Below are 27,287 nucleotides of genomic sequence, written 5' to 3'. Positions count from 1 at the left end.
TGGGCCATACATCACAAAATGTATCTTCTCGCAGAACACCTTCTAGGAGTAGACAATCAAATCGCGCATCTGCTCAGCAGACCGAGACAACAGTTCCACGAGTGGGAACTCCACCCTCGAGTTATTCTCCTGTTCTTTCAGATGTGGGTCTTCCCAGACTAAGATCTGTTTGTCACACACCAAAACGCCCAAGCTTCTTCTCCAGGTATCCACACCTATTGTCCGAAGGCAATGCACTATGGATGAAGGGATATTTGACTACGCTTTTCTGCCTCTTCCACTCATTCCAATAGCGGTTCGGAAGCTCAGGCAAGCGTCCCTGACACTAATCCTAGTTGCTCCCACATGGGCCCGTCAACTGTGGTTCACCACCCTGTTGGAGCTCTCAGTAGTCCATCACCGAAAACTACATCTTACACCCAATCTCCTCACGCAGAGTCGTGGAGAGATAAGTCATCCAGATCCCGGTCACTTTCTACCTTGCAATCTGGCACCTGAAGTCATAGAGTTTGGCTACCTCAACCTTCCGCCAGACTGCATGAACATTATCAAAGAGGCTAGACGTCCTACTACAAGGGCTTGCTATGCAGCAAATTGGAAGCGGTTTGTTATTTATTGTAATAACAATCAAATCAACCAGCTTGTTGCTTCAGTTCAGAACATCATGTACTATTTACTGCATCTACAGCATTCAAATTTAGCGTACACATCCATACGCTTACATCTTGCTGCAATAGCCGCATACCTTAAAAATAGACAATCTCTGTCTCTCTTCATAGTGCCTGTTCTTAAGGCATTTATGGAAGGACTCAAGAGTCATTCCCCCAAGACTTCCACCTGCCCCAGTTTGGAATCTCCATATTGTCCTCACAAGACTGATGGGTCCTACCTTTGAGCCATTGCGCAAATGGGAGCTGCAATTTCTCACTTGGAAAGTCGCTTTCCTCATATCTATTACATCACTGAAAGAGAGTAGGTGAGCGTCAGGCACTAACCTTAGAGGAACCATTTTTACAAGTACACCAAAAGTGGTTCTTCAGACTAATCCTACATTTCTACCCAAGGGGATTTCTGCCTTCCATATCAACCGATCTGTTGAGTTGTCTGTGTTCTTCCCTCAACCAGATTCAGTGGCAGAACGTGCTCTACATACCTTGGATGTTGAAAGAGCATTACTCTACTACATAGAAAGGACAAAACCTTGCCGTAAGACAAAACAACTCTTTGTGGCTTTCCCTCCACCTCATAAAGGCAATCCCATCTCAAAATCAGGTATTGCACGGTGGATAGTCAAATGCATTCAGACATGTTATGCAAAAGCGAAACGAACAATTCCCCCTAGAGCGCACTCCACTCGCAAACTAGGGGCTTCTATGGCTTTCTTAGGAAACATCCCCATAGATGACATCTGCAAAGCTGCAACATGGTCTACACCTCACACATTCACAAAACACTATTGTCTAGATGTGTTAGTAAGGCAGCAAGCTAGTGTGGGCCAGGCAGTTCTACCTACACTCTTTCAAACCACTGCAACAGCTGCAGGTTAGCCACTGCTTTGGGAGATTACTGTTACATAGTCTATGCAAAGCATGTGATCGCCAGCTCACATGCCTCGAACGGAAAATACTACTTACCCAGTATGCATCTGTTCTTGGCATGTAGAGCTGTAGATTCACATGCGCCCACCCACCTCCCCGGGTAGCTATACCTATTGCAGTGATATCGTACTTGGATACATACACATGGACATCTCTATTCTACTACTTACTAACTCCATTATCACCCTCTACGAGAAAACAATCTAAAAACCTACCTCGTGACTGGAAAAGACTTCTTCGAAGAAAAACAAAGTGCAAACATCCGGACCCAACACTAGATGGCAGGCTATGCAAAGCATATGAATCTACAGCTCTACATGCCAAGAACAGATGCATACTGGATATGTAGCATTTTCCTTCTTTACCATAGCCCTATCCTTGGTTAGTATACAATGAGTTAAGTAGTAAGGAAATGTTTGAGATGTGTTCACTGGGCATATTAGATGCTTAGTTTGATGTACCACATTCCTAAATTTCGGTCCAAGTATCCTTGTGTAAATATTTTGAGAAAATATTGCATTTCAGAAAATTTACTGACATGTATTGCATGTCCAGTACCGCTCTCTTACTTTGAATTTGTATTTTTTCATTGCCCACAGTGGAAGGTCAGACGGACACTCGCCTTCTCTATTCACGAACTGGCTGTCATTCTTGGAGACCAACTCACTGCTGCAGATCTTGTGCCGATCTTCAATGGATTCTTGAAGGATCTGGATGAAGTTCGAATAGGCGTTCTCAAACATCTCTATGACTTTCTCAAATTGCTTCATGCAGACAAAAGAAGGGAGTATCTGTACCAACTGCAGGAGTTTATGGTGACGGACAACAGCAGGAACTGGAGGTTCCGGTATGAATTGGCAGAGTAAGTACTCCCACTTTTGTTTTTCCTTTGGCACTAGTAGGTGGTATTTAGTGTACTTGCTTGCCCCATGGTTTCCTTTTTTAAAGTACTATTCTTTTCATGCTTGTTAACCATACCACAGAGCTAGGGATTCAAGGTATCCTTTTATTTGGTTCACCATAAATGACATTAGTGCCTGTTTTGTGCAGTGCCTCATCTCTTTGCATTGAAGTTCATAGAAGGTTGCATGTTTAACATTTTGCCAAACTATTGTCGTGATTAGCTTAATTCCTTGAAGTAGACACCTTATCACAGAGAATTGTCTTGTTATATTAAACATTTTAATGCCACTACCTCATTGGAGTGACTTTCTTCGCCACCTTAAAGGAAAGGGACGCAGATCTTAACGAGTTTTTGCTATCATATGTTTTCTGCTGTGTTTACAATTTGAAATTGATATTTTATTTAAAAACAGAACCTGAATCCTGCCCCTTTGATATGCCCACTCTATTCTCTGTTGTCACTTTCATAAACCGCTCCAGTGTCTTAAATGCTTGTACATAAACCAGACTAGAATTAGTGTGGGATTCTGTTAAATTCGTAAAGCCTGTTTGGAAAACAAAATACGATTTTCAATCATGCTGTGTAAAGGGGATTATGGCCTTATCCATATAATCTACTTTTATATGTATCAGAAAAGCTTAGGGAAGTGATTGTGTCATGAAGAATCCATAGAGTTCAGATTATAACCACAAAGTACATTCATGATTGGAACTAAATCCCTCAAAGGAGAAAGGTGATTTAAAATGCAAAACAGGCTATTATTGAGCATTATTTCCATCAAAGCAAAACCGTTCAAGAAAAGATGCCCATATTTTATTTATTTATTTTATTTAAAAGGTTTTTTATAGCGCTGGCTGGACCCAAGAGTATCAGAGCACTTTACAAGGTTTGGTAATGGCAAATTGCAATATAACATTTGTACAATGAGGTAATAAACAAGACAATTAGAACATTTTAAACAGTATCATTATTAAATGAGGTAAATTAACTAGGAATACATTAGTCAAACAACAGGTCAAAGATAGCAGGACGAGCATAGTCGGTTAGTGATGAAGAGGGGGGAGGGAGTGAAAGTGGAGGGCGACTGTGGAGAGTGAAGTGTAAGGGGAAAGCAGGTGGGAATAGGTGGGAACTACCCAAAAAATTAAAGGGGGAGAGGTAGACGTAAATGAAAGATTGAAAGGAGGGGGGCGGATATAATAAGTAGAGGGCACATATACAGTCAGGGCAGGGGTAAGAATTGGTGTCCAGCGACCAGGTATTAAGGACCCCAGTATTTGTTGATAAGGTGCAGCTTGAGGTCATTTTTGAAGCTGAGGTAGGAGGGGTTGCAACGTAGATCTTTGGGGAGGGAGTTCCAGACGGAGGGTGCATTTTCAGAGAAGGAGCGTGATTGTGTAGATTTCTTCTTTAACAAGGGAGGGACTAGGATAAGAAGGTTAGTGCTCCTCATTGTTCTAGTACAGCCTGCTTTGTGGAGTTTATCAGAGAGGTATGATGGGGTGTTTTGATGAAGGGCTTTGTGAGTGATGCAAGCAGTCTTGTAGGTAGATCTGCCTTCAATAGGAAGCCATTTAGGGTCTTTGAGGACGGGGAAGATGTGATCAAACCACTTACAATCGGTAATAAGCCTGGCAGCAAGGATAAGTACAGATTTGATTGGGGCTAGGTGGTCTTTCTGAGTTCCAGAGAGAATGGCATTACCATAGTAGAGTCTGGACAGGACCAGTGATTGCACCACTGATTTAAAGTCATCAGCAGAAATGAAGGGTTTAATTTTCTTGAGATGGAGTGTGAAGAGAGCACCTTTGGACGAATTTTTTATGTGGGGATTAAGACTGAGGCTCTGGTCAACGCCGATACCGAGGGATTTAACTGAGCTAGGTATGGAAAAAGAACAGTTGAGAGCTTTGAGGTCAGAGATCCAGTGTTGAATGGGGAGCGAGTTGTTTTTAGGAGAGAATAGAATGATCTCCGTTTTTTTAGGGTTGAGTTTGAGGTGGTTGTGATGGAACCAATATTGAATCTTAGTCAAGGCATCATTGAGGCGTAGAACGTCCGCATGGGATGTAATCTTGCAATAAAGTTGGGTGTCATTGGCATAGAGGTGGTAGCTGATTCTCGCTTGCTTAAGAATGAAGGTGAGCGGTTCCATGAAGAGGTTGAATAGAGTGGGAGAGAGAATAGAACCCTGAGGGACACCCAAGGAGACCGGCAAAGGATCAGAAAGGCAATCGCTGACTTTAATGTGTTGGGTTCTGTGTTGGAAAAATGAGGTGAACCATTTGAGAACAGCACCATCGAAGCCGAAACGATCTTTGAGACTATTGAGTAAGGCAGAGTGATTAACAGTGTCAAAAGCAGCAGAGAGGTCAAGGAGAATGAGAAGGGAGGATTCACCCTTGTCTAGGGAGTGGTGGATGTCATCAATAATGTTGAGCATGGCCGTTTCAGTGCTGCAGCCCCTTCGAAAGCCTGACTGTAATGCGTCCAAGAGGTTGAAGGAGTCAATGTGTTTGTCCAACTGGAGCAGGGCGCATTTTTCAAGGGCCTTAGATAGGAAAGGAAGGTTGGTGATAGGGCGCAGATTATTTAAGTCATTAGGGTCAGCTGTAGCGTTTTTGATGGGGGTGATTTGCCCTTGCTGGAGGGAGGCAGGGACACTACCGCTGGCTAGGGAGGAGTTGATGATAGTGGTCCAATATGGGGCGATAATGTGTTTTAGGTCTTGGACAAGGTAAGTAGGGCGAGGATCTCTGGTATGCGAGGATGGTTTAAGCTTGGTGATGATGTTGAGGACTTCCCGTTCGGAAACAGGGAAAAAGTTATTCCAGGATGCATCGTTTTTTTAGCTGTGGGCTGCTGTAGTAGGGTTCAGAAGGGGTGACAACGGGGGCAGTTGGGAAGAGTCATGGGGAGGGGTAGGTGTGGATGGAGACTTAGGGGGAATGTCAGGGGGGGTGATAGGCTATGGAGGAGGGGAGTTAAGATGAAGGATTGGTCAATCTTAGCGATTTTTTTTTAAAAGAAGCTAGCAATTTCTTAACATCTCTCGATCGTAGCCATTAATTGGGGGGGGCAGAAGCAGTTTGGTTTTTGCCAATGCTAAATAATTCCCTGGGTCTGTTTTTAGCCCGGTCGAGTTGTGAACAGAAGAAAGGAGGCCGTTTCATTGAAGAGGTGTTTTTTGTAATTGGCCCTTGCAGCTCTGAGGAGGACAAGATTTGAGGGGGAAGGGTGTTGCCTCCATGTGCGTTCAGTCAGCCTAAGAGCGCGTCTCTCGTTGAGGTCAGCGTTGAACCAGGATTTGGAGGGGTTACGTTTTTGCAATTTTAATTTGGCTGGATTTCTTGTAGTGTTCAGTAAGGTCATTTGCACTTTGGGAGAGAGGAGTAAGCTGTAGATGTGCTTTGACCTTAGTCTCCAGATCGCCCGGAGGAATAACGTGAACATTTCTGGTCAATTTCTTATATTTGATGGTTTTGCAGCGTGAATCTTTCAGGATTCACTATGCTGTGCATTATTCCGCGATCTGGTGGTTGGGTCCGGATTCGTAGTCTTTCTTTTGTTTTTTATGTTGTTTTTTTTGTACCCCAGGTGGGCGTCGACGTCCCACCATTTCGTGTACCTCTCGTGACGTCGGCGGGCTTCCTGCGGAAGTCCCACCTTTGGGGCGCCATCTTCAGAATCTTTTTTCTGCCGTTGGGTCTGGATCGTCATCGAGAAGCTCCAGAGTTTTTAACGAAGGAAGAAGAAAAATACACGAGTTTCATCGAAGGAGAATTGATAGAAGACTACAGAGAGGAAGAGCAATCAGCCGGGACGGCGAAGAAGGAGAAGATCCTCAATCTTCGACGCCCATCGGAAAATGCGCACTCAGAGACTCTGAGCGCAATGGACAAGACACCCTTTAAATTCTGCGGTAACTGCCACCACAAATACCTTTGCCTGCCGATCGACCACGAGAGCAAGGACTGCAACGCCTGTTCCGTCTTCACGCTGAAGACACTCCGGGTGCGAGAAAGGCAGAGGAGAGCCAACTTCAACATAGAAGGCAAGGGTAAGGCCCCGTCGCTGTACGAACTGGGCCTCTCCACCGACGATGAAGACAACATCGCCGAGGGACCTGATGTCTTCACGGTCGCAGAGACCGATAAGAAAACACCTGACAAGGTAGGAGACCCGTCGAGTACGAAACCCCCGAAAGGGCCCTGAAAATCTAAGAGTGACTCTCGTAAAACAGAGTCAAAGTCCTCAAAAGGAACACCGGTGCCGAAAATTTCGACGACCGCGAGTGGATCCAAGGACGAAAGGCCCAACGGATCCTTCGAGAAGGACTCCCAGGTGCCGAAGGCCGCCGAAAAACAGAGTTCGTCGAAGCAGGCCCACGAGGTGGGGCGTTCGGCGACAAAGGACAAGGCCGCGTCGACGCCAGCTCCGTCAAAGACCAGCGCTCGACGCCGAACATGCCTCCGAAATGGAGAAGAAAAAGAGAAGGCTCGAGGCGGAGATGGAGAGCATCCTTCAGAGGAAGAATGAGTTTGATGAAAAAATGAAAAAATTCAAAATCCCAACGAAACCGTCGACGGATGTCATCGAGATCGAGGAACAGGAAGAGTTCGACGCCGAAGAGCAGTCGAGAGATCCTGAAGAAGAAGAAGACCCCTACTATGAGGAAGAGGAGCAGCAGTCGACGACACATGAGCTGGAATGGCAGGACATCGACGCCGAAAATCCCGAAGAGCCCGTGGAGACCTATCCTTCGAGGCCTTCGCTGCCAGACGACATTGGGGCGTACAACATGGTCGTCAAGAGCGCGGCAGCAGCTTTTGGCGTGAAATTGGACGAGGAGAAGCCGAAGACTGATTTTCTACTCGAAACACTGCTCCCCATCCAGACTAGGAGCCAGTTCCTCTCTATGCTCCAAAGCATAATGAACCAAGGGAAGGAGGCGTTCAAGGACCCAGGAACTTGCAGATCCATCACTCCCAGAACAGAGAAGAAATACAAGCACTCCTCACAGGACCAGCCATTTATCAAAGGATCAGTCACAGCTGACTCCATCATTGCGTCCACGGCCAGGAAAAGGGCCAATGTACCGGCAACCTCAGGGCCGCCTCCCGACAAGGAGAGCAGAAGGATGGATCTCACCGGGAGAAAGGTTGAGAGAAATGCGGCAATGCACTGGCGCATGGCAAACTCAAATTCCCTATTGAACAGGCACCAGTACCAGCACTGGGACGAGATGGGAGAACTAATCAAACATCTCCCCGAGCAATACCAGCAGAGAGCTTCCCATCTGGTGGAGGAAGGGAAGAATATTGCAGACTCGTGCATCAACACAGCATTGGACGGGGCAGAGACATCGAGCAGACTGATGGCTATAGGAATCACTGAAAGGAGGCAGGCCTGGCTCAGAATTTCAGGATTCAAGCAAGAGGTCCAGAACAACATACTGAACACCCCTTTTAACGGTGAGACGCTGTTCGGTGCTCCGGTGGACGAAAAACTCACCCAACTGAAGAAAGAAAATGAGACGGCAAGGTCCATGGGGGCCCTGCAGTTCAGAGGGATGAGAAGAGGCACCCCAGCTCGGAGACCCTACGGAAGGGGAGGAAACCAGCCGGGAACGTCACACCAGACATTCCAGCAAGAACAGCAAGGTGAAAGTCACGGCCAGCAGGGACAGCAGAAACAAAACTGGCAGTACCAGCCTCGAGGCCAGCCCTTTCGCGGGAGGGGAAACAGACGTGGCCAGAGAAGAAGAGGGGGAGACCAACCCTCATCAAAGTGACTGCGCACGGAAGAAGATGCCCACCCCCAGTATACCCCGAAGGGTGAGGCACCAACTAAGCACAGTAAGGAGGGTACACAAACCAAACGCCTACGAGCATGCAACACCAGTAGGCGGAAGACTGGGACTTTACCTTCAACAATGGCAAAAAATAACCTCAGACAAATGGATACTCAACGTCATACAGTACGGATACTGCATAGAGTTGAAGAAAAGACCTCCAAACAGGTAACCAAAGAGAAGACAACGCTCTGGTCAAGAGCTTGCTCAACTCAAGGAAGAGGCGCTACAACTACTCCAACCAGAGGCTATAGAACCAGTGCCATGCAGAGAAAGGAACAAGGGAGTGTACTCAAACTACTTCCTGGTCCCAAAGGTAGACAAAACACTAAGACCCATCCTGGATCTACGATTCCTAAACAAATTCATAAAGACGCAAAAATTCTAAATGACATCGCTACAAGAAGTGCTACCTCAAATACAAGGCGGAGACTTCATGTCCACCGTGGATCTCAAAGATGCCTACCTGCACATCCCGATGAACATGCGCCACAAAAACCTGTTAAGGTTCAACATCAACCAGGATCATTACTAATTCACAACCCTGGCATTCGGTTTAAAGTCCGCACCAAGGGTTTTCACAAAATGCCTTGCAGCAGTAGCAGCATACCTAAGGAGGGAAGGGATTCATGTGTATCCTTACCTAGACGACTGGCTAATCAAAGCAAGTACTCGCGACAAGTGCGAGGAGCACGCAGAGCGGGTGACAAGTACACTAACAAACCTGGGGTTCTCGATACACTGGGGGAAGTCATCAATGGAACCAGAACAGGTGAAGATCTTCCTGGGAGCGCATATCAACACCTTAGACAAAACGGTCATGCCCAGCGACAGGAGAACAATAGCCCTGCTGAAGGAGACGCGTCTCTACCAGAAGGGGCGAGCTCTGACAGCGAGAACAGCGCGCAAGATCATGGGCATGATGGCGTCATGCATTCACCTAGTCCCCAATGTACGGCTTCACATGAGACCGTTCCAGGAATGGCTGCAACAACAATGGTCACAAGCGAACGGAAGTTGGGAGGATCTAGTGTTTGTTACGCACGCAGTGCAAGAGGAGATAGCATGGTGGAACAGGGAGAACATAACTATAGGAAAGCCCTTGACACCACCAAGCCCAACTGTGACCATTACCACAGACGCATCCCAGATAGGATGGGGAGCGCACATGAACAAGCTCAGAGTGAGGGGTCTGTGGACTCCAGCAATGCGGTCAGACACATCAACTACCTGGAATTGAAGACCGTACTGCTAGCCCTAAAGGCCTTCCAGAGGCAGCTATACAACCAAAAAGCGTTGATACAGACGGACAATACTACCACAATGTTCTACATCAACAAGCAGGGAGGAACACAATCGTTCCCCCTTTCAACTCTGGCACAAGAGATTTGGAGATGGGCCATCCCACTCAAAATAGACCTGCTGGCGATACACCTACCAGGGAAAGACAATGTGGAAGCCGATTGGCTCAGCAGGCAGACCTCGGCATCCCACGTGTGGGAGCTCAATGGACAGGAAACGCAAAGGCTATTCAAAAGGTGGGGTACACCGACAATAGACCTGTTTGCAACACGCCTGAATGCAAAATGCCGAAACTTCGCATCCAGACAACCAGAAAAACAATCCCAGGGGAATGCCCTATGGATAAGTTGGTCAAGGACATTTGCATACGCTTTTCCACCGATACCACTGATACACAGGGTACTCAACAAGTGCAAGACCAGCAACATGACAATGATCCTGGTGGCACCACAGTGGGCAAGACAGCCATGGTACTCACAAATAGTGGAAATGGCACAGGGACCTCCACAGAAATTCGCAAAAAGAAAGGACTTGCTCTCCATGCAGAACAGAGAGGTTCTACACCCAGAGCCAGAGAGCCTCGGACTGGCAGCTTGGCTCCTGAAGACATAGTTTGCACACCTTAAACTACCTCCAAGCACTATGCGAGTGCTGCGGGAGGCAAGGAGACCAACAACACGGAAATGTTATGGGGAAAAGTGGAAAAGGTTCACAATGTGGTGCAGCAAAAATAAACTGCAAGATAAAATGACAAAGGAATCAACGGTGCTTAGATACCTCACACACCTTCTAAAGGCGAAACTTTGCTCATCGTCGCTGAGGGTCCACCTAGCGGCGATCATAGCTTACACACGAGGTGAGACAGGAGGAAGCTTCTTTACGTCACGTTTAGTAAAGAGATTCCTGGAAGGGGCAAAAAGAATAGCGCCACCAAAGAGGATGCCGCCTCCGGCATGGAACCTCAACATAGTCCTGACGGAACTTATGAAGGCGCCCTTTGAGCCCATTCACAAGGCCTCCCTCCAAATGCTAACAATGAAGACAGCCTTTCAGGTGGCAGTAACCTCTCTGCGCAGAGTAAGCGAGCTGCAAGCGCTAACGCTGCAAGAGCCCTACATCCAGATACACAAGGACAGAGTCGTAATGAGAACGGACCCACACTTCATGCCAAAGGTGGTGTCAGCATTCCATTTAAATCAAACAATTAAAATACCAGGTTTCTTTCAGAACCCAGCAACAAGCGCAGAAAGGGCACTGCACACTCTAGACGCTAGAAGGGCGGTGATGCACTACATCGAGAGGACAAAAGAACACAGGAAAACCAAACAGTTTTTTGTGTCCTTCGCAACGAGCTTCCTGGGTAGACCAGTGACAAAAAGCACCATTGCACGATGGATTGCACTAACAATACAATTCTGCCACAAACAGGTGGGGCAAGAACTATCCGAGGGGCCACAGGCCCACTCCACAAGGAAGAAGGGAGCAACAATTGCCTTTCTGGCAAATACACCCATTCAAGACATATGCCTGGCGGCAACATGGGCTTCGGTGCACACGTTCACCAAGCACTACTGCGTGGATATACAGATGAATATATGTTGAAGGACCTTCTGTCCTACTTGTGCTTCCTTGTTCAACGACCAACGCTCCTCTTCCACCCAGCCGCCACAGAGAAAACAAACCGCTACAAAATATATGCACAGCATAGTGAATCCAGAAAGATTCACACTGCAAAACGAATAGTTTCTTACCGGTCGGTGTAATTTTGCAGCTTGAAGATCTTTCTGGATTCACTAGCGAACCCACCCACCTCCGCCAGGAAGATGAGGCAGGAGAAAAAAAGGGTGGAAGGACAAAGACTGAAATAACAAGATAAAACTGAAAGGATATATATAAGGAAGTTACTTAACGCCTAGGGTTAAAAAAAAAAAAAATAGAGAGGAAGGGAAAAAAGAACCCGAAGATGGCGCCCCAAAGGTGGAGCACGCCGACGTCACGAGAGGTACACCAAATGGTGGGACGTCGAAGCCCACCTGGGCTACAAAAAAAAACAAAAGAAAGACTACGAATCCGGACCCAACCACCAGATCGCGGAATAATGCACAGCATAGTGAATCCAGAAAGCTCTTCAAGCTGCAAAACTACACCGACAGGTAAGAAACTATTCGTTATAGGGGAAGGGGGGGGGGCACAAAGCTGGTGATCGTTAAGAGGATGAGGTGATGGTCGGACCAGTCAATGGGAACGGGAAGCCAGTTCCTTGCTAGTGATGATAGCGTCAAGAGTGGCACCTTTGGAGTGTGTGGGAGAATGGCAAGAGTTGTTTCAAGTTACTAATATCGAGTAGGTCATTGAGGAGACTAACTGAGGGGTAGTCATTTTTGTTCCAGTGCAGGTTAAAGTCTCCGAGGAAGAGGTTTCTAGAATTGGGTTACAAGATCGGACAATTCCTCCACAAAGGAAGGAGGGTCACCAGGGGGGATGGTAGATGTTATGTAGACGAATAGGGGGGCGAACCCTGTACTATAAGTTCAGCACCAAGGTATTCAAAAGTAGTATGGTCGTAGTACTGAACAGGTGAGAGTTGAAGTTCTTCTTTATAGATTATAGCAAGGCCCCCCTCCGATTTTGTCATGCCTGTCTTTTCTGAGAATGGAGTAACCAGGGGGAGAGAGCTGGTAAGGATAGATGACGAGTGGGCATTGAGCCAGGTTTCCGTAAGAAAGGCTATGTCAATGGCTTCACTAAGGATAGTTTCTGCGATTTCTGTTGCATGACAGGCAGCTGATCGGCAGTTAACCAGCATGCAGTTGAGGGGTTTAGGGTAGTTTTTTGTGGGGGAACAAGAATGGATAGTGGTGAGTTGTTGGGGTCTGGGCGAGACTGGGGAGGAAGGGAACCTGCTTGTCCCCAGATCACAGGGATAGATGAGTGAGGTGCAAGGGCGTTCGTAGTCGAGGCGATAAGGGGGTGGGATTTATTAAGGTCAAGGAGGTCGGAGGAGGGAAGATGACTCGGGCGTGGGGTGAACTGAGTAAACAATTACTGCAAGGCGGTCTAGGTGAAGAATTGCCGCAAGAAGAAGTACTCCCTTGGTGAGGAAGTGTGGTGTTAGTTTGTTCGGAACCCAAGGGATAGGTATGATTGGAGGGATTCATTGAGGAGAGGGAGTTGAAGTCATTTCTGAGAGAAGAAAGTTCTAACAGGAGGGTTGAGAGGTGGAGTTCTATATTGAGAAGTGACTGGGTAAGAAGCAAGATAGGGAAGGGGGCTAGGAGGTCGGGGGGAGAGGGGCATGTTCCATGTTGGTCGGGGAGGGAGGTCTAGGTTGTGGGCAGGGTGGGAAGCCAGGTGGGGGGAAGTGAGGGGTGTTTAGGTTGTAAGATAGAGGTGAGAAAGCATTCCCAGGGGTCAACTGGGTGTCATGAGAGGAAAAGTGGGCATGGGGGGTGAAGAGGGCTGTCAATTTGGTTATGGGGGAAGGTCACTAGGTGAGAAGGAGATTGGAGTTTAGTGGCGCCATCGGGGTGAGGGGGTACAAGAGGAGGAGAGAGGGTTTGGGTGGCTGAGAGTTGTAGGGATGTCAGGAGGAGGTTGAGATGCTAACGAGGCTGGGGAAAAAACATCTGGGATTCGTGGATTTCATTGGTGGTTGACAAGTCAGGGAGAGGATGGGTTGGAGTCGAGGAGGGAGAGGACGAAAGGGCATCCTGCGATTGGGAGGCTTATAGGTTAGAGGTAAGTGTAGGTAGTGGGATAAGGTGCTGAAGTGGTGTTCAAAGATGGTGAGGTGGTTTTCGGGGGCTTGTATGAGGATATTTCCTGATTTGAAAATAGAGATGTCGATTTCGCCAAGAAAAGTGGGGGAACGAGTAGTGGATAGTTTCAAACCATATGGGATTTTGCAGGATTTTGTGATAGGAAGGTGGTAGAGGAAGATACTTTTCTATTTAGAGGGGCGTTTGGAGTAGAAGATGTAGTTAGTTTTTATAATGGAGGTTAGGCTAAGGTAGTTGTCAACAAATAAGGTTTCTTGGTGACATATTAGAAGTTTGTGTTTAAAGTTTTTCTTGCTATTTTTGGAAAGGTTGGGGGGGGGGGATAAAGGATGGACCAAGAGTTGGGTCCATGCCTAGTGATGGGTGAGTCCAGTGTCGCAAGAGTATGATTGAGGGAAGGCATGGTGAGTCAACTGAAGTGGTCAGGGGGCGAGGGAAAGATGTGAGGGAGGGAGATTGGAGTGGGGCGCAGTGGGGAGGGGGAATAAAAGGGAGGGCGGGGAGAAGTCAGTGAATGGTAATATCCCCAGACAAGGGCAGGGCCCTTAAAATGGACTATAAGCCGTTTCATTAACTGCCAGGCAAATATGGTTTATATGCCACATATGTTTCACATTTACTTCCTTTGCCTACTACCCCTACTAGGGGTATGGGCCATCAACCAGGACTATCCAGCCATCTCTGTCCTGGGCTTTTCTTTCAGTCTGACTTGAGGCCTCTGCGCGAGGTGGTTCCGGCTAGCCTCTTTTCCTTTTTCCTTGAGGGTTCCAGGTCAGGGCTTGCCTGGTGGTGTTTGAAGCGGGCTTACAAGGGTGTGACCTATCCAGCCACAGCATCTTTTCATGATTTCTTCATGAGCAGGGAGTTGGAAAGCTGGCTGCCATAGGCCATTGTTGCTGATGGTGTTTGTCCTGCAGATTTGGAGGATTTTCTTCAGACGGTGTTGATGAAGGTCTGAACTTTGTTGATGGTGGTCACTGTTGACTTCCAACGTTCTGCTCCATACAGAAGGACCGATTTTACGTTGGTGTTTAAAAGCCTGATCTTGCTTTGCAATATTATGCCCTTGGAGCTCCAGATCGTCTTTAGCTGAATGAAGGCAGCCATTGCTTAGCCAATTCTTACCTTGACGTCAGCGTCTGTGCTGCCCTGCTTGTCCATGACACTGCCGATCGAGGTGCATCATCTGTATGAGTGACCGCAGTTGTGCTGGCTCTGTTACCCTTCAGGATTTTGGTTTTCCCCCTGTAGATGTTGAGGCCAAGTTATGCTGATGTGGCTGCCACATTCTCATTCTTCTTTTGCATCTGCAAATGGGTATGGTAAAGTAGGGCCAGGTCATCAGCAAAGTCTAGGTCATCGAGCTGCGTCCAAAGTATCCACTGGATCCCATTTCTTCTCCTTGTTGTGGATCTCTTCATGATCCACTATTTGGCCATTAGGAAGAGAAAAGGCAAAATGAAACAACCCTGGCGGACCATAGTCCTTATTTTGAAGACTTCCGTGAGTTGTCCTTCATGGACTATCTTGCAAGTCTTTCCCCTCATAAGAATTCCTGATCATTCTAAAGAGTTTATCTGGCACAACGTAGTGACGGAGGAGTTTCTGAAGGGTCTCTGTCCACGCTGTTGAATGCCTTCTCATTGTCAATTAAATTGACATAGAGTGGGGGGAGGGTGCCGGAGTTCCATTTCATTGGTTGCTCAATGATGGTGCTCAGTTTTGCAATCTGGTCTGTGCAGGATCCATCTTTGCAGAAGCCAGCTTTCTGGTCTCGCAACTGAACTTGTTCCTTCATTCTGTTCAGGATGACTGTTGAACACTTTACCTGGGGTTGATAGAGGAGTTAGACCTCTGTAGTTTGCTCAGTTACTCAGGCCACCTTTCTTTGGGATCTTGATGAGATATCCCTCCTTCCAGTCTGCTGGTACCTTTTCCTCTAGCCAGATCCTTCCACACAGGATGTAGAGCAAATCTACTGATGTTTCAATGTCTGTCTTCAGTGCATCTACAGGAATGTTGTCAGGCACTGCTGCCTTCCCATTTCTCAAATGGTTGGTCCCATATTTACTTTGTTGGTCTGCTGTAGTCGATTGACAAGTCATTGTCAGCTGGCTGTATGTCATGGGCTTGTTCAGACGTTTTTCAAAGTGCTCTACCCATCTTCGTTGTTGGCCTTCGTTACCCATGATTGTCGTCCCAGCTTTGTCTTTAACAGGTCTTACTGACTTGCTGTATGTGCTGGAGAGTTTCCTTGTTATGTTGTAGAGTTCTTTCAAGTTTCCATAACTTGCTGCTTCCTGGGTTTCTGTGGCAAGACCATCAATGAACCTTGGCTTGTCTGCTCTTAAGCTTCTCTTTGCTTCCTTGTTGTTTCTACTGTGTCGGTCGTCCTCTAGTTCTTGCAGGACTTGAAACTTGTTAATGGGGGTTAATGGAGTATTCACTCCTTTTCTGTGCATTTTTTAGGAGAGTGGTGTTTTATAGCTGGCATTGGTTTGTCTGTCCAATCCATGCTTTCTTCACCTTTAGCTCTAACCTTTCCACGACAAGGTGATGCTCTGATGGTCCGTCCGCTCTTTTTATCACTCTCACATTTTGCAGGGACCTTGAACTACTTGCCAATGCAGACATGGTCGATCTGGCTCTGTTGAATGGTCTGGTGATACCAACATGCTTTTTGTATTCTGTTGTGTGAGAATACACTACCGCCTATCAACAGATTGTTCAGGGCACAGAGATCTTCAAGTCTTTCACCATTCTCGCTCAAATTGCCAAGGGAATGGTTCCCCATGACTTGTTCCTACCCGGTGTTGTCACTTCCAATCTTGGCATTCAGGTCCCTCTTCAGTATGGTGATGTCTCTCTAAAGGCATTTCTCCAGGATGGGATGGCGTCTGTTGTAAAACTGTTCTTTTTTCCTCCTTTTTGCTGTCATTTGTAGGTGTAGTCCAACACATATTGCAGGGGAGAGAGTTACAACTCCTTTTCCATCCTCCCTAAATATGAACACTTCTACCCACAAACAGTGTGTGTTCTCTAAGAACAGAAGTAATTCTTAGGAAGAACGCAAGGCTTCTTTAAAGCACCTTCACCCACTAATAGTGGCATGCTTAATCATAGCGCTGCTACAACATCCCTGCATAGATCAACGCCTGGGATGGAGCAAAGGGAAGGGGGCAGACAATGCAACAAAAATACTTGGATCCATGCAGCAAAACAAAACGATAACAAGTGTAATTATAAAGATAAAACTATCTTGGGGATGCCCTTAACTATCTTTATTCTTCGACTCCCCGGATAGGATTTAAATGGAATCAAAATAAGGATGACCTAGAGGGTAATTGGTGCCCCTTCATCCCTCCTTACTGTTCATTGTTTTGTCGACATGCTTCAGCCATTAATCATCGCCCTCAAGGGATTGTTCAGCCTTCCTCAGGACTTGCGATCCCTCTTACTTCATTCCCCTCAAAGAATAAATTAAGTTTTTAGGATATATTTATCCTAGTATAACACACACATTCGGATTCCCTGAAATGACAACGGACATAAGTACATCACAATGCATTTTTCTGTAGCACCGAACAATGCCTGCTTTCTGTCCATACTCTGTGCAGGTATTCATTCCCTTAAAAGGGGTCCATATATTGCATATATGGTCTCACTCATAGGCCATATTTGTCCATCTTCATGGTCAAACCACCATAACTTACAAGCATTACCCAAAAGTTAAGTGCAATCAAAAGAGAGATGGTACACGTAATCTGTCGCTAACAAAGTTTCACCAGGTGTCTCAGTGAACTGCCATGCAATCGTATGCTGCAGCATGCAATGGCTGCAAGCATGGCACACAGGTGTGTCATGTCATCACTTTTTTCTGCACCCTGACACGCAGCCTGCAATGGCATTTTGCATGTTGGTGTGAAGAGGTCCCTTAGGGTGGCACAATACATGCTGCAGCTCTTGGGATCCTCTTTAGCCTCCTCGCCCTAGGTACCAGGGGTGCCATTTACTAGAAGCTTACAATGGGCGCTAAAGGTATTGCCAATTGGGTTACAGTTTTAGGAAAGAGATATGGCACTGGGGACCTGGACAACAGGAACCCGGTGCACTTTCTGTCAAAATGTCATCAGACACCAGGCAAAAAGTGGGGGTGACATGTAAAAAAAAAAAGTCACTTTCCTACTCCTATTCCTTCACAAAGCACTACTGCCTGGACTCATGGAGAAAAGCTAATATAGCAGTCGGACAGGCCGCGTTATGGCACCTGTTTTCCTAAGTATGCCACACTGCGTCATTTGTGCATATTGCTTTATTGTGATATCTCTTTATCTCTCTCTTTTATTCAAGTATATGGCCATAGATGGGTTTTTATCAAAGTTTCTAGACATGTGACATATGATTACATCTGTGAATAGCATGATTACCTGTGAACTTTCACAGTAATTATTGTAATGGGTATCATGGTGGGATGTTAAGCCTCGCCCACCTCCAGGGGTCTCTTAATACTACTCACTTGTCAAATTCAAGCAAGCAAATCTATGAAATACATATTGCTGGAGAAAAGAACTAGTTACTTACCTGTTAACTGTGGTTCTCCAGTATTAATATCTTTCATAGATTTACAGGCGACCCGCCCTCCTCCCTTTTAAGACTCACCATTGTTTTTACCTCTTACTTTCCTTGTGTTACATATGCGTTAGAAATCTGAGGTATGATGGCTCTGCAGGGGATGAGTGCTTCAGGGTCTCTGATCTGATTGGTTGAAGTTTGAGTGAATTAAAACAAGGTTAATTGGTTAGCAATGTGTATTGTTTTCATTGGGGCTTTTAAAGCCTATCTATTAGCACTTCTTTTTTATTGATGTTACCGTGGGAGTCAAAACATGAATTACGGGGAAAATTCCAGCGTATGAATCTTTGAAAGATATTAATACTGGAGGGCCACAGTGCACAGGTAAGTAACTTGTTATATATGAAGATAGAGTGAATATAAACAACTATATTATATCTAACAGTAGCAATGGTTTTTGGGAAATGATCCTTAAACAATCTCTCGGTTCATTGCTTCTAAGTTAATTGTCCAGTAGTCTTGAGCTAATATGGTGAATCTCTTTTTATGTCAAACAAATGTTATGAAACAAAATTTGTGGCTAAGTCTACTGGCATGCCAGTTTGAGGCTAGGTTATTCCCAACCCGTACAATGATTTTTTGTGGTTTGCAGAATCAGAAAGTAAGAGTTAGATGTCTGTGTCATGTTCTCTGGGTTTCCAACTAATCAAAAGGCTAAAGTCTGCATAGCGTCTAAAAGAAAATCTGGAGGCGACAATTATGCTAGTGTCAGAATATTTCTCTTCACTGTCTGTCCAGTATGCATATGCTGAGAACACCATGGGAACACTTATGTGGGTTTTCCATATTGAAGCCACTAGGCTCCTTTTCTATGAAAGCTAAAACTGCCATTTTCTGTATGTTCTCCTAGCCAGACAGTCCGTGCAAGGGAGACGGCCTAATTTAAAAACTATATATGGTTTTGATGTGTCGGAAATCCAGGTAGCAGGCAATGGGGTGAAAGGTCCACATACATAATATGACTTAATTAAAAGAAATGTATATAAATAGTATGTTACAAAACTAAAAGGTTGAATCAGTGGTTAAAAACTGCTGGGGAAAATTCAAAATTCCATGGAAAATAGATGGGGCTCTCTGGGAACTGTCTACTTCAGTTCTTGAAACAGGTCCTTGGTCCACAGGTACAATCTAAAACTTTGAAACATGTCACCTAGTAGCGCTCCAGGGGAAGAGTAGGATTCAGATCTTTAGAGGCGCACACAGACATCCTTCACACTTCCGTTTCCAGGCTGTTGTGAGATCTAGTGGGCTGTACATACAGGCTGTTGTGAGATCTAGTGGGCTGTACATATGTTCTGAAAAGGACAAGCCTTCCTTAAACCACTCCTAACTGTCCATAAATTACCCCATCTCGCACTGTCCCAGAAATATGTGTTTCTTTTTCTGAGCAAGTGCCTTACAGCAGAAGATATATCTTTGCAAGTATTTGGAAACATGTTAGTCTTTTAGAGATACTTTGATTCTGATTGTTTTCTGGTTTCGTTTGTTTGGGCCTTTGTACATAAACATACACAATTTAGATTTTATGTATGCAAGCAGGCTATATAATTTAATTTCCTTACTATAAATGAAAAATCCAGCTGTAGTAAGGCTGTCTGCATTGAGCTTGACACAAACACCATTAGAGACATTTTGATTGTGGAGGCAATTCCTCCACAGACATAAGCATTTGTTAGTGGACTTGATGGTCGGTACTATTACAGCTAGCTTAAAATTTGTCAGCCACCTGTGTGGTAAACCCCTAAGGCCCCCCCCCCCCCCCCCCATGTTGACCAGATGTTGACACTGTCAGGTCTGCCTCATTTTATTAAGGGCTGTGCTGAAATTCAGAAGGGGCACCGTTTTAAAAGCATGTCTAACCGGTGTCTTTTAAATAGGTGTCCAGTGTCAGCCCATATCAGAGATCAAATTTCCAGAGGGCCAAAAAGACAAACACCTAGAAGAGCATCATAGAAAGATGGATTTAAAATAAATAAATCTATATCCTTCAGTTGTTGATTTCTGTCCCCAGATGACAGATAGCCAAAGTAGCATTTTTATGCAATTTCTTTCTAACACCACCTGATGCACTGCACCCATTTAAGAATTGGGGGCAGTTCACATCAGTTGGCAAATGCTTCTTGGTTGTATTGCCACTGTATTCTCACTGTTGGTGGATTTAAGGGTATTTAGTGTATGGCCCTCTTCCCGTTCTCCACTAACTTGTGAGAGCTTAACAAGTTTTACACATTTCTTAAAGTATAATGAAGAAAAAGAAAAAATTAATACACTACATCTTTTGGGCCAGTCAATAAAATCTAAGCAGATTTGCCACTTGCCATTAAAATATTTGGGTGTTGAGAGTTGCAAGATATATAGAGGGGTCCTCATGTTCTAGGTTTGATATCAGTTGTCCACCGGTAACTAAAATCATGGTTATGCCACACTTTACTGATAAACGTCATTATTATATCAATGTCTGTTGTGACCAGAAATCAACACAAACCTAACATTCAAGATAGCATTTCCATTGTTAGTGTTCTATTATTTAGCTTTGTTTTGCTTAACACAACAAAGTGACAAAATGTAAATAAATGAAAACTACTTCACATTTTACTACTTTAGCACGCAAAATGACATTGACTGGGTTGCACTAATTAAAAGCTCAAGTCAGCAGGTAAATGCGTTTGTATGACCTTGTGAGAAAATGTATAAAAACATTTGGCTTATGGATGCAAAGACTTGGAATCCTGACTTTCACTTGTTTCTTTCAGGCAGCTGATCCTCATCTTGGAGCTTTATAACCCCAATGATGTGTATGACTACTTGCGCCACATCGCGTTGACACTTTGCTCAGATAAAGTGTCTGAAGTCCGGTGGATTTCTTTCAAACTGGTAGGAAATTAAACTTAAAACTATTGATATTTGTCTTTTGGAACTAATTTAACTTCTGGTTTCCTATTAAGGATATACAGGACATAATTATCAATGGATTATCGTTAATTCAGTATCAGAACTGAGTCTATTTGATAGAGCAGCACTGATTGACTGATCAAAGAACAACAACTATGTTGCCTCGACTCTAAGAAGGATTCTTCCATGAATGAAGTGTCTTTTCTGAACCTGTTAAGACTGCCACCGAATGCCTACACCAAGTTATTGCCAATTCTATTCTAAGCGAGCAGTAGCAAGGCCAATATGTCTTGCTTTAATGTGCCAAAACATGTAAACAAAGGCATGCACAAATGCTTTTTACATGCTTTGCATACACAAATGTTTTTCCTATTAAAGCCTGCTCTACAGGCCGTTGCTGGAAACCAGTGGCAAAAAGGATTGCTTTCTCTATATAGTGCATACAGGAAACAAAGAATTAAATGTGACAAAACAGTTTAATTATTGAGTACTGTTCAGATCCAAAATGGTCCCTCCTGTATTCAAATGTACGCACGTGTTTTATAGGGCAAAATGATGCACCAAATAGTGAGTACAATGAGGGGAGGGTGTAACACATCTCAAGAGTGTGGCCATGGGCCCACTCTGTGTATATTTCAAACAATAGGTAGTAATATATCTTGCAGACATCTGCGCCATCAAGCCAGACCTAAAGTAAGTATCCATGGGGCCACATGTTCAATTTGAGTTGTAACAGACTCCACACACAATAAAATGTGTAATACTGCCTCCATCTCTCAAGCAGTCATGTTTGTGCTCAAACCATCAAATCACCAGAACATTGTCATGTATTGCTTCTCTCAAACAATATTTGTCGAAAGACGGCGATTGTGACTGACCTTCGATCTCCAGTGTTGAATAGTTGCAGTATAGAAAATGTAACAAACTGAATGTTTCACTTGCTGTCAACAACTGCTTCTTCTCTTTTCTGTAATCTGATCTCAGTGGCTTGGTACATGGTTTAGGCAAATGGGGATCAGGCCTGCCTTGCAAAACCTTTTAATACCAGCCCTGTATGACACCAAACAAGAACATTCAAACATCTTGAAAAGGGGTTGGAAGGCATCTTGTCCCAATTTTATAATCTGCAAAGGAGACCCAAATATTTATTGAACACTAGAATTTTTCCAAGACATTAGCAAAGGCATAGTTTTCTCACTTCTCGGAGAAATTCACGAAGGGTCCCAATACTTCAGTCCTGGCACAATTCCTTCTCTTCATAAATTGTTTATGTAGCGATAACAATTTGTGTACTGTTCCTTCAGGAGTTCTTACAGGAATGAATGGGCTGAGGACATTCCTGTCGTGAAAAGAGGTAATTGTCCCCACTACCCTTTAAAGTGTTTCAGGGTACTTGGAAAATGCACTTCTCACTATGCACAAGTGAGATTTTCTATGGTAAACATGGCTGTGTACACTTGGTGGAATATCTCAAGACTTTAATTTTCTGACCTTGGAGCACTTGAGCCGCCCCCTCCACCACTAAGTGATGTCAAATTTGGTAATAAAGTTTCCAGGAAGCGCCTCGGTATCATCCTATTGCCCCTCAAAGCTAGTGCAGTACACTGTGCTGCCACCTTTGGGAAATACATTATTTTGTTTTCAGCCGACTATACAGTGACCTATATATTTTTTTGCTGTCAAAATTCTTTTATTGAGCATCAATAGATAAAAGTAACAGCATAATCTGACAGAGACTACTAGCCGCAGATTCCTTCACGTAGAGTTATCCCCAGGTGTGAGACTGGATCCGGAAACTTTTTGCCACAGCATCCCTGCACGCCGGGCGACATCACGCGACTCCGCCCAGGGGTCGTCCGCTTACCTGTTTAAGGCCCTCTTTCTTCCATTCTTTTTTGGTAGGAACAGTGTGAGAATGCCTTCGGGCTTTAAAACTTGCACGTTTTGTGGGCGTCTTATGTCGGCGACGGACCCTCACCTCATTTGCATGTGGTGTTTGGGGGAGGATCACGGCTCCTCAGATTGTGCGGCGTGCCAAAAGTTGAAGCCGAAGTCGCGGCGGGAGCGCTGAATGAAACTTCTCTCGGCGCGTCTCTCCAGGTCGACGTCCTCCCCTCGGTCTGCTTCGGCGGACGGCTTCAGGTCCAGCCGTGGTCGTCGTCCTCGCCTTTCTCTGATGTCACGTGAGCGTCGCTCCCCGGTGGGTAAGTGTCGCAGTTAGTCTCCGGGGGCTGGTTTCTGGCCTACCGGGGGCATGGACTCTCCGCGGGTGATGCGGCACCGCGTGTCGTCCTATCCACCGTTTCCCGGTGTTGGGGCATCGAGAGTCCAGATGGAGACTTACTCGGCAGCTTTGCAGGCCTTCCTGGTGTCTCCTCCTCCTTCCACTCCTGGGGCGTCGACGGATCCCTCGCCTTGGGTCGGATCCAGGCTTGGAGGATGGGTGCGGCTCCTCTGGGGCACCTCCTTCAGGCCACGGCGTCTCTGCCTCGCCGTAAACCCCCGCGGGGGTCCCTGTGGTGTCGCAGTAGGTCGCCGGGGCTCAGGTCGGATCCCCGAGCCCCTCTCGCTCCTTTGGCAGGGTGGGCCTGTCTAAGGCCGAGGTGATGCCGCTACGGCGCCGGCAGCAGCTGGACCGTGTGGAGCCACAGGGGTCGGTGGACTCTTCTCGTCTCGCTCCGGGTCGAGGGCAGACCCCTCGTCCCTCTCCGGGCCCCTTCATACCTCCTCACAGGTGGCTGCCTCGTTGGAGGGCGAGTCGGAGGTTGCATCGTCCCTGGCGCCGCCACAGGGGTTGCCGGGCGACCTTCGTTCCTTCTGGGCACGGCCGGCAGAGGGCTTCGGGCCCCTCCTCGGTCCCATCCCGTTCCCCCACACAGATGGTTGCCTCGGCGGGGGTTGGGCCGGCGCCGTCCCGGTGCCGCTTTGGGAGTGGTGCGGCTCCAGCTCTACTCCGGTACCCGCTCTGGTCCGGGATGACTTGGAGGTCCTTTGACCGGCGACGCAGGATGGCGCCGGTGGCCTGCCTCAAGCAGCGGACTCTACGGCTCCGCGCAGGGGTCGTACCGCGGATTCGTCTTCAGACGCTCCTTCTTCTCCGTAGGCAGGCTGCATATTGGTATCGTGCTCCCCGGAGACTGGTCGCCGTGTGGTGTCCTTTTCACCAGCGTCTAAGGGTGGCTCCCCGCCCTTCCTGAGGCAGGGGTGTTCGTCGGAAGAGCGGCAGGTCCCTCATTCTTCGGCTCCTCCTGACCTCCAGGTCTGGCCCTTGCCCGCCCCGCTTGGCCATGGGGACGGCCGCCTTAGTTTGCAGCCGTCGCCCAAAGAGGAGCTGCTTTCTCCACTGCGGGGCCCTACGGATGCGGGTGCAGCCTTTGCTCACGCGGTATCCACCAGGGCTCTGGTGGGAGGGAAACCTTGCTTCCCTTTGAAGGTTCACTCCTTTCTGCCTTGACGGGGGCTTGGAGGCGTCCTGCCTCCAGGGACCCGGTGACTCCGCATCTTCTGCATCGGCACCTTCCGACGCCGCGTGACCCGGTGTGTCTGTCCATTCACCCCTCAGCCGCCAGTCCCCTTATGCGGACTGCTTTACCCTCCCTGCCGCCCCCGTTTGCTCCGCCGTCCAGAGAGACCCGCTGGCTGGACACTTGGGGACGCAACATTTTTGCCTCGACCAGTGCGGCCCTGTGGGCCCTTAACACTTTGTGTGTGCTGGATAGGGCTTCCTCCTGTTTGTGGGACTCGGCTGTGTCTCTGGGGTCTGCAGCGTCCCAGGAGTCTGCCCAGGTAGATTTGCGGCACCATGCATTGGATGGCCGGGAGCTTGCGGCATTTATTCTCCGCTCCGCTCTGGACGTCTGTGGCGCTGGGCCGTGCCATGGCTTCCTCGGTCGCTCTCCGCCGCCATGCTTTGCTTCGGGACGGCGTCTTCCCCGAAAATATTCGGGAGAGGCTTATTGATCTCCCATTTGAGGGCAGTCTGTTTCATGCCCCGGCCGACTCTGCCATTCAGAGGCTCTTGGCATGGCTCCGTCCTCCTCCTCCTCCGTCCCCTCCTCAGTGACTTCTGAGTTAGGGTTGCTTCTGGGCCTTCTTAGGCCGACTTTGGCTTTGTTGGCTGCTGGACGGCCCCTTTGTTGTTGTGTGTGAGTTCTGCAGGAGTTGTTGCGCAGACTTGGCCCTGAGATTGGGTCTTCTGCTTTGCTTGGGCTGCTGTCATGCCTGTAGCGGGGGTGCTTTTTTCCCCCGTGGTTCTTTTTTCCCCCGTGGTTCTTTTGTTTCTTCCTCTGCTGCGGAAGTTCTTCCAAAGAGGGTTCCCATATATTGGGACTTCACGTGCCCTATGTGGGGTTATAGCAGCTGTCATATGGCTTGCTCTCTGCTGGAGGGTTCTGGTCGTCTTTGGGTACCTGTTCTCCATGGTGTTTACGTAGGTTGCTTTTGCTTCCTGTGGTGGAGGCCCGGGCCTCGCCTCCTCTCCCTGCTCCCGTTCTGCGGTCTGGGATGTCGCTGTGTTCTCCCTTGCCAGGCGTTGCCTACTTGGTCTTCCTGGGGCCTCGGGCTGTTCTTCTTGCTGCTGGCCTTGACTGCTGGCATTTGTTCTGGTTGTCAGGCTACTCTCCATCTGGAATGGGCTCGCCTTCCTCTCCTTGGTTTCCTTGGGCCCTCTAGCCTTCTTCTTCTTCCGTCTTCCTGTCTTGGCATTCGGCGGAAGCTATGTTGCCTTGTGGGGAGTGGGGTGCTTCGGCCTCTCCGTCCTTGCCCTTGGTTCCTCTGCTGTGAGCGTACGAGCCTCTTCAGCCTTCTTTCCCTCCTACGTCCCCTTGGGGTCGGTGGGGTTCTGCTTGTGGAGGTTCCCTTGGCCTGGCAGGGGCACGATTCTACCTGCTCCACAGATCTGGTCCCCTGCGGGGGCCCTCTGTTCTGCTTTGGCTGGTGGGGTCCTTTCGCAGACCCTCCTTCCCAGGGGGTATTGCTAGGGTATCTATTCTACGTGAAGGAATCTGCGGCTAGTAGTCTCTATCAGATGTACAAGTTACTTACCTTCGGCAATGATGTATCTGGTAGAGACTATTCTAGCCGCAGATTCCTTCACGGCCCGCCCTTCCTCCCCTATTCTGCGAGGACCCTTGGGTTGGTCTTCGGTACTCGCCTCCCGGTGGGGAGCTGTGTCTCCTGTGAGTGCCTTCCTTGTTCTTGACGGGTGGCTCCATCTGGGGGCGGTTCATTCCTCCCTTGGTTCTTTGGAGGATGGGGTTTTGGTGCGCCGGTGCCCTGCTGCTCTGGCTACTCCAGGTTTGGTGGGGATTGCTTCTATCCTTGTCCTCCCTCCCCTCCCTTCCTTCCATTGCATTGCTATCCTCTGGTTTGAGGGTCCTCTGGCCATGTCTTGCCCTTGTGGGTGGTTGCCCTCTAGGTTGGGGTGGCTTGGTGGTTTTTTGTCCCTGTCTGTCTTGGGACTGGTCCCATTCCTTGCTCAGGATGAGGGGGGTGAGCTTCCTACGTGTGCCATGACTTTTATGCCTGTTCTTCCCTTCGGGGCACAGGGATGGGAGGTTGTCTATGTGCGGGCAGGGTGTCTACGCAGGTTTCTGCTTACTCTTCTTCTTTCCCTGCCCTTGGGGTCTGCGGTGTCGGCACTACCCTGGTGGTGTTGCTAGTCACCGTTTCTTTCCAATTTTTCTGCTCTTCGCACACTGTTTCCATGCTCCCACAGTTTTTTATCTAGTGGTTCCGCGTTGTGGTGCGGAAAACTTCTCCGAAGAAAACTGACGTGGGCGCACCGGGGTGGGTCTTATGTGACCTCGCTGACGTCAAGTACGCGGACAACGCCTGGGCGGAGTCGCGTGATGTCACCCTGCCCCCGGCACGCAGAGATGCTGTGGCAAAAAGTTTCTGGATCCAGTCTCACGCCTGGGGATAATTCTACGTGAAGGAATCTGCGGCTAGAATCGTCTCTACCAGATACATCGTTACCGAAGGTAAGTAACTCGTACAATACCAGTAGGGTGTGCAGGCCTCGGGGTCAAATGCGATCATCTAATTGACAGACAGTTTCACACGTCCCGTGGTCTGAGCGTACCCTCCACCAGCTTTGTAGACGATGCTGATTTGATCATAACAAAGCGGACATAACCATCCCAGTAATTGCAATTAACCTTAACTCCCCCCCCCCTACATCCCAGAACCTCCCCTCCCCCCCCCCCCCCCTCCCTGGTGGTGGTGCCTCAGGATAGAAACGAAAAAGTAAGCTAAAAGTTATCTGCAAAGCTAGTTTGTTGGCGCGGGAAGCAGATCGTTTGGCACATAAGTCTATCCCGAATGAA

General features: G+C 47.5%; 1 protein-coding gene across 3 annotated transcripts in view; it reads left to right on the top strand.

The window, feature by feature from the left end:
* Positions 1-27,287, top strand: part of LOC146812317 (serine/threonine-protein phosphatase 4 regulatory subunit 1-like) — a 389,023-nt gene that overhangs the window by 346,807 nt on the left and 14,929 nt on the right. For all 3 annotated transcript variants that reach the window (XM_085619300.1, XM_085619299.1, XM_085619298.1), the window contains 2 exons: positions 2,198-2,460; positions 20,823-20,943. In XM_085619300.1, the coding sequence (XP_085475426.1) occupies positions 2,198-2,460; positions 20,823-20,943 (384 nt within the window). The remainder of the gene's footprint in view (positions 1-2,197; positions 2,461-20,822; positions 20,944-27,287) is intronic.

This window comes from Triturus cristatus, chromosome 7 (assembly GCF_964204655.1).
Source record: "Triturus cristatus chromosome 7, aTriCri1.1, whole genome shotgun sequence".
NCBI classification, from domain to species: domain Eukaryota; kingdom Metazoa; phylum Chordata; class Amphibia; order Caudata; family Salamandridae; genus Triturus; species Triturus cristatus.
The sequence above is the reverse complement of the archived record's forward strand: the minus strand, read 5'-3'. Positions and strand labels throughout refer to the sequence as shown.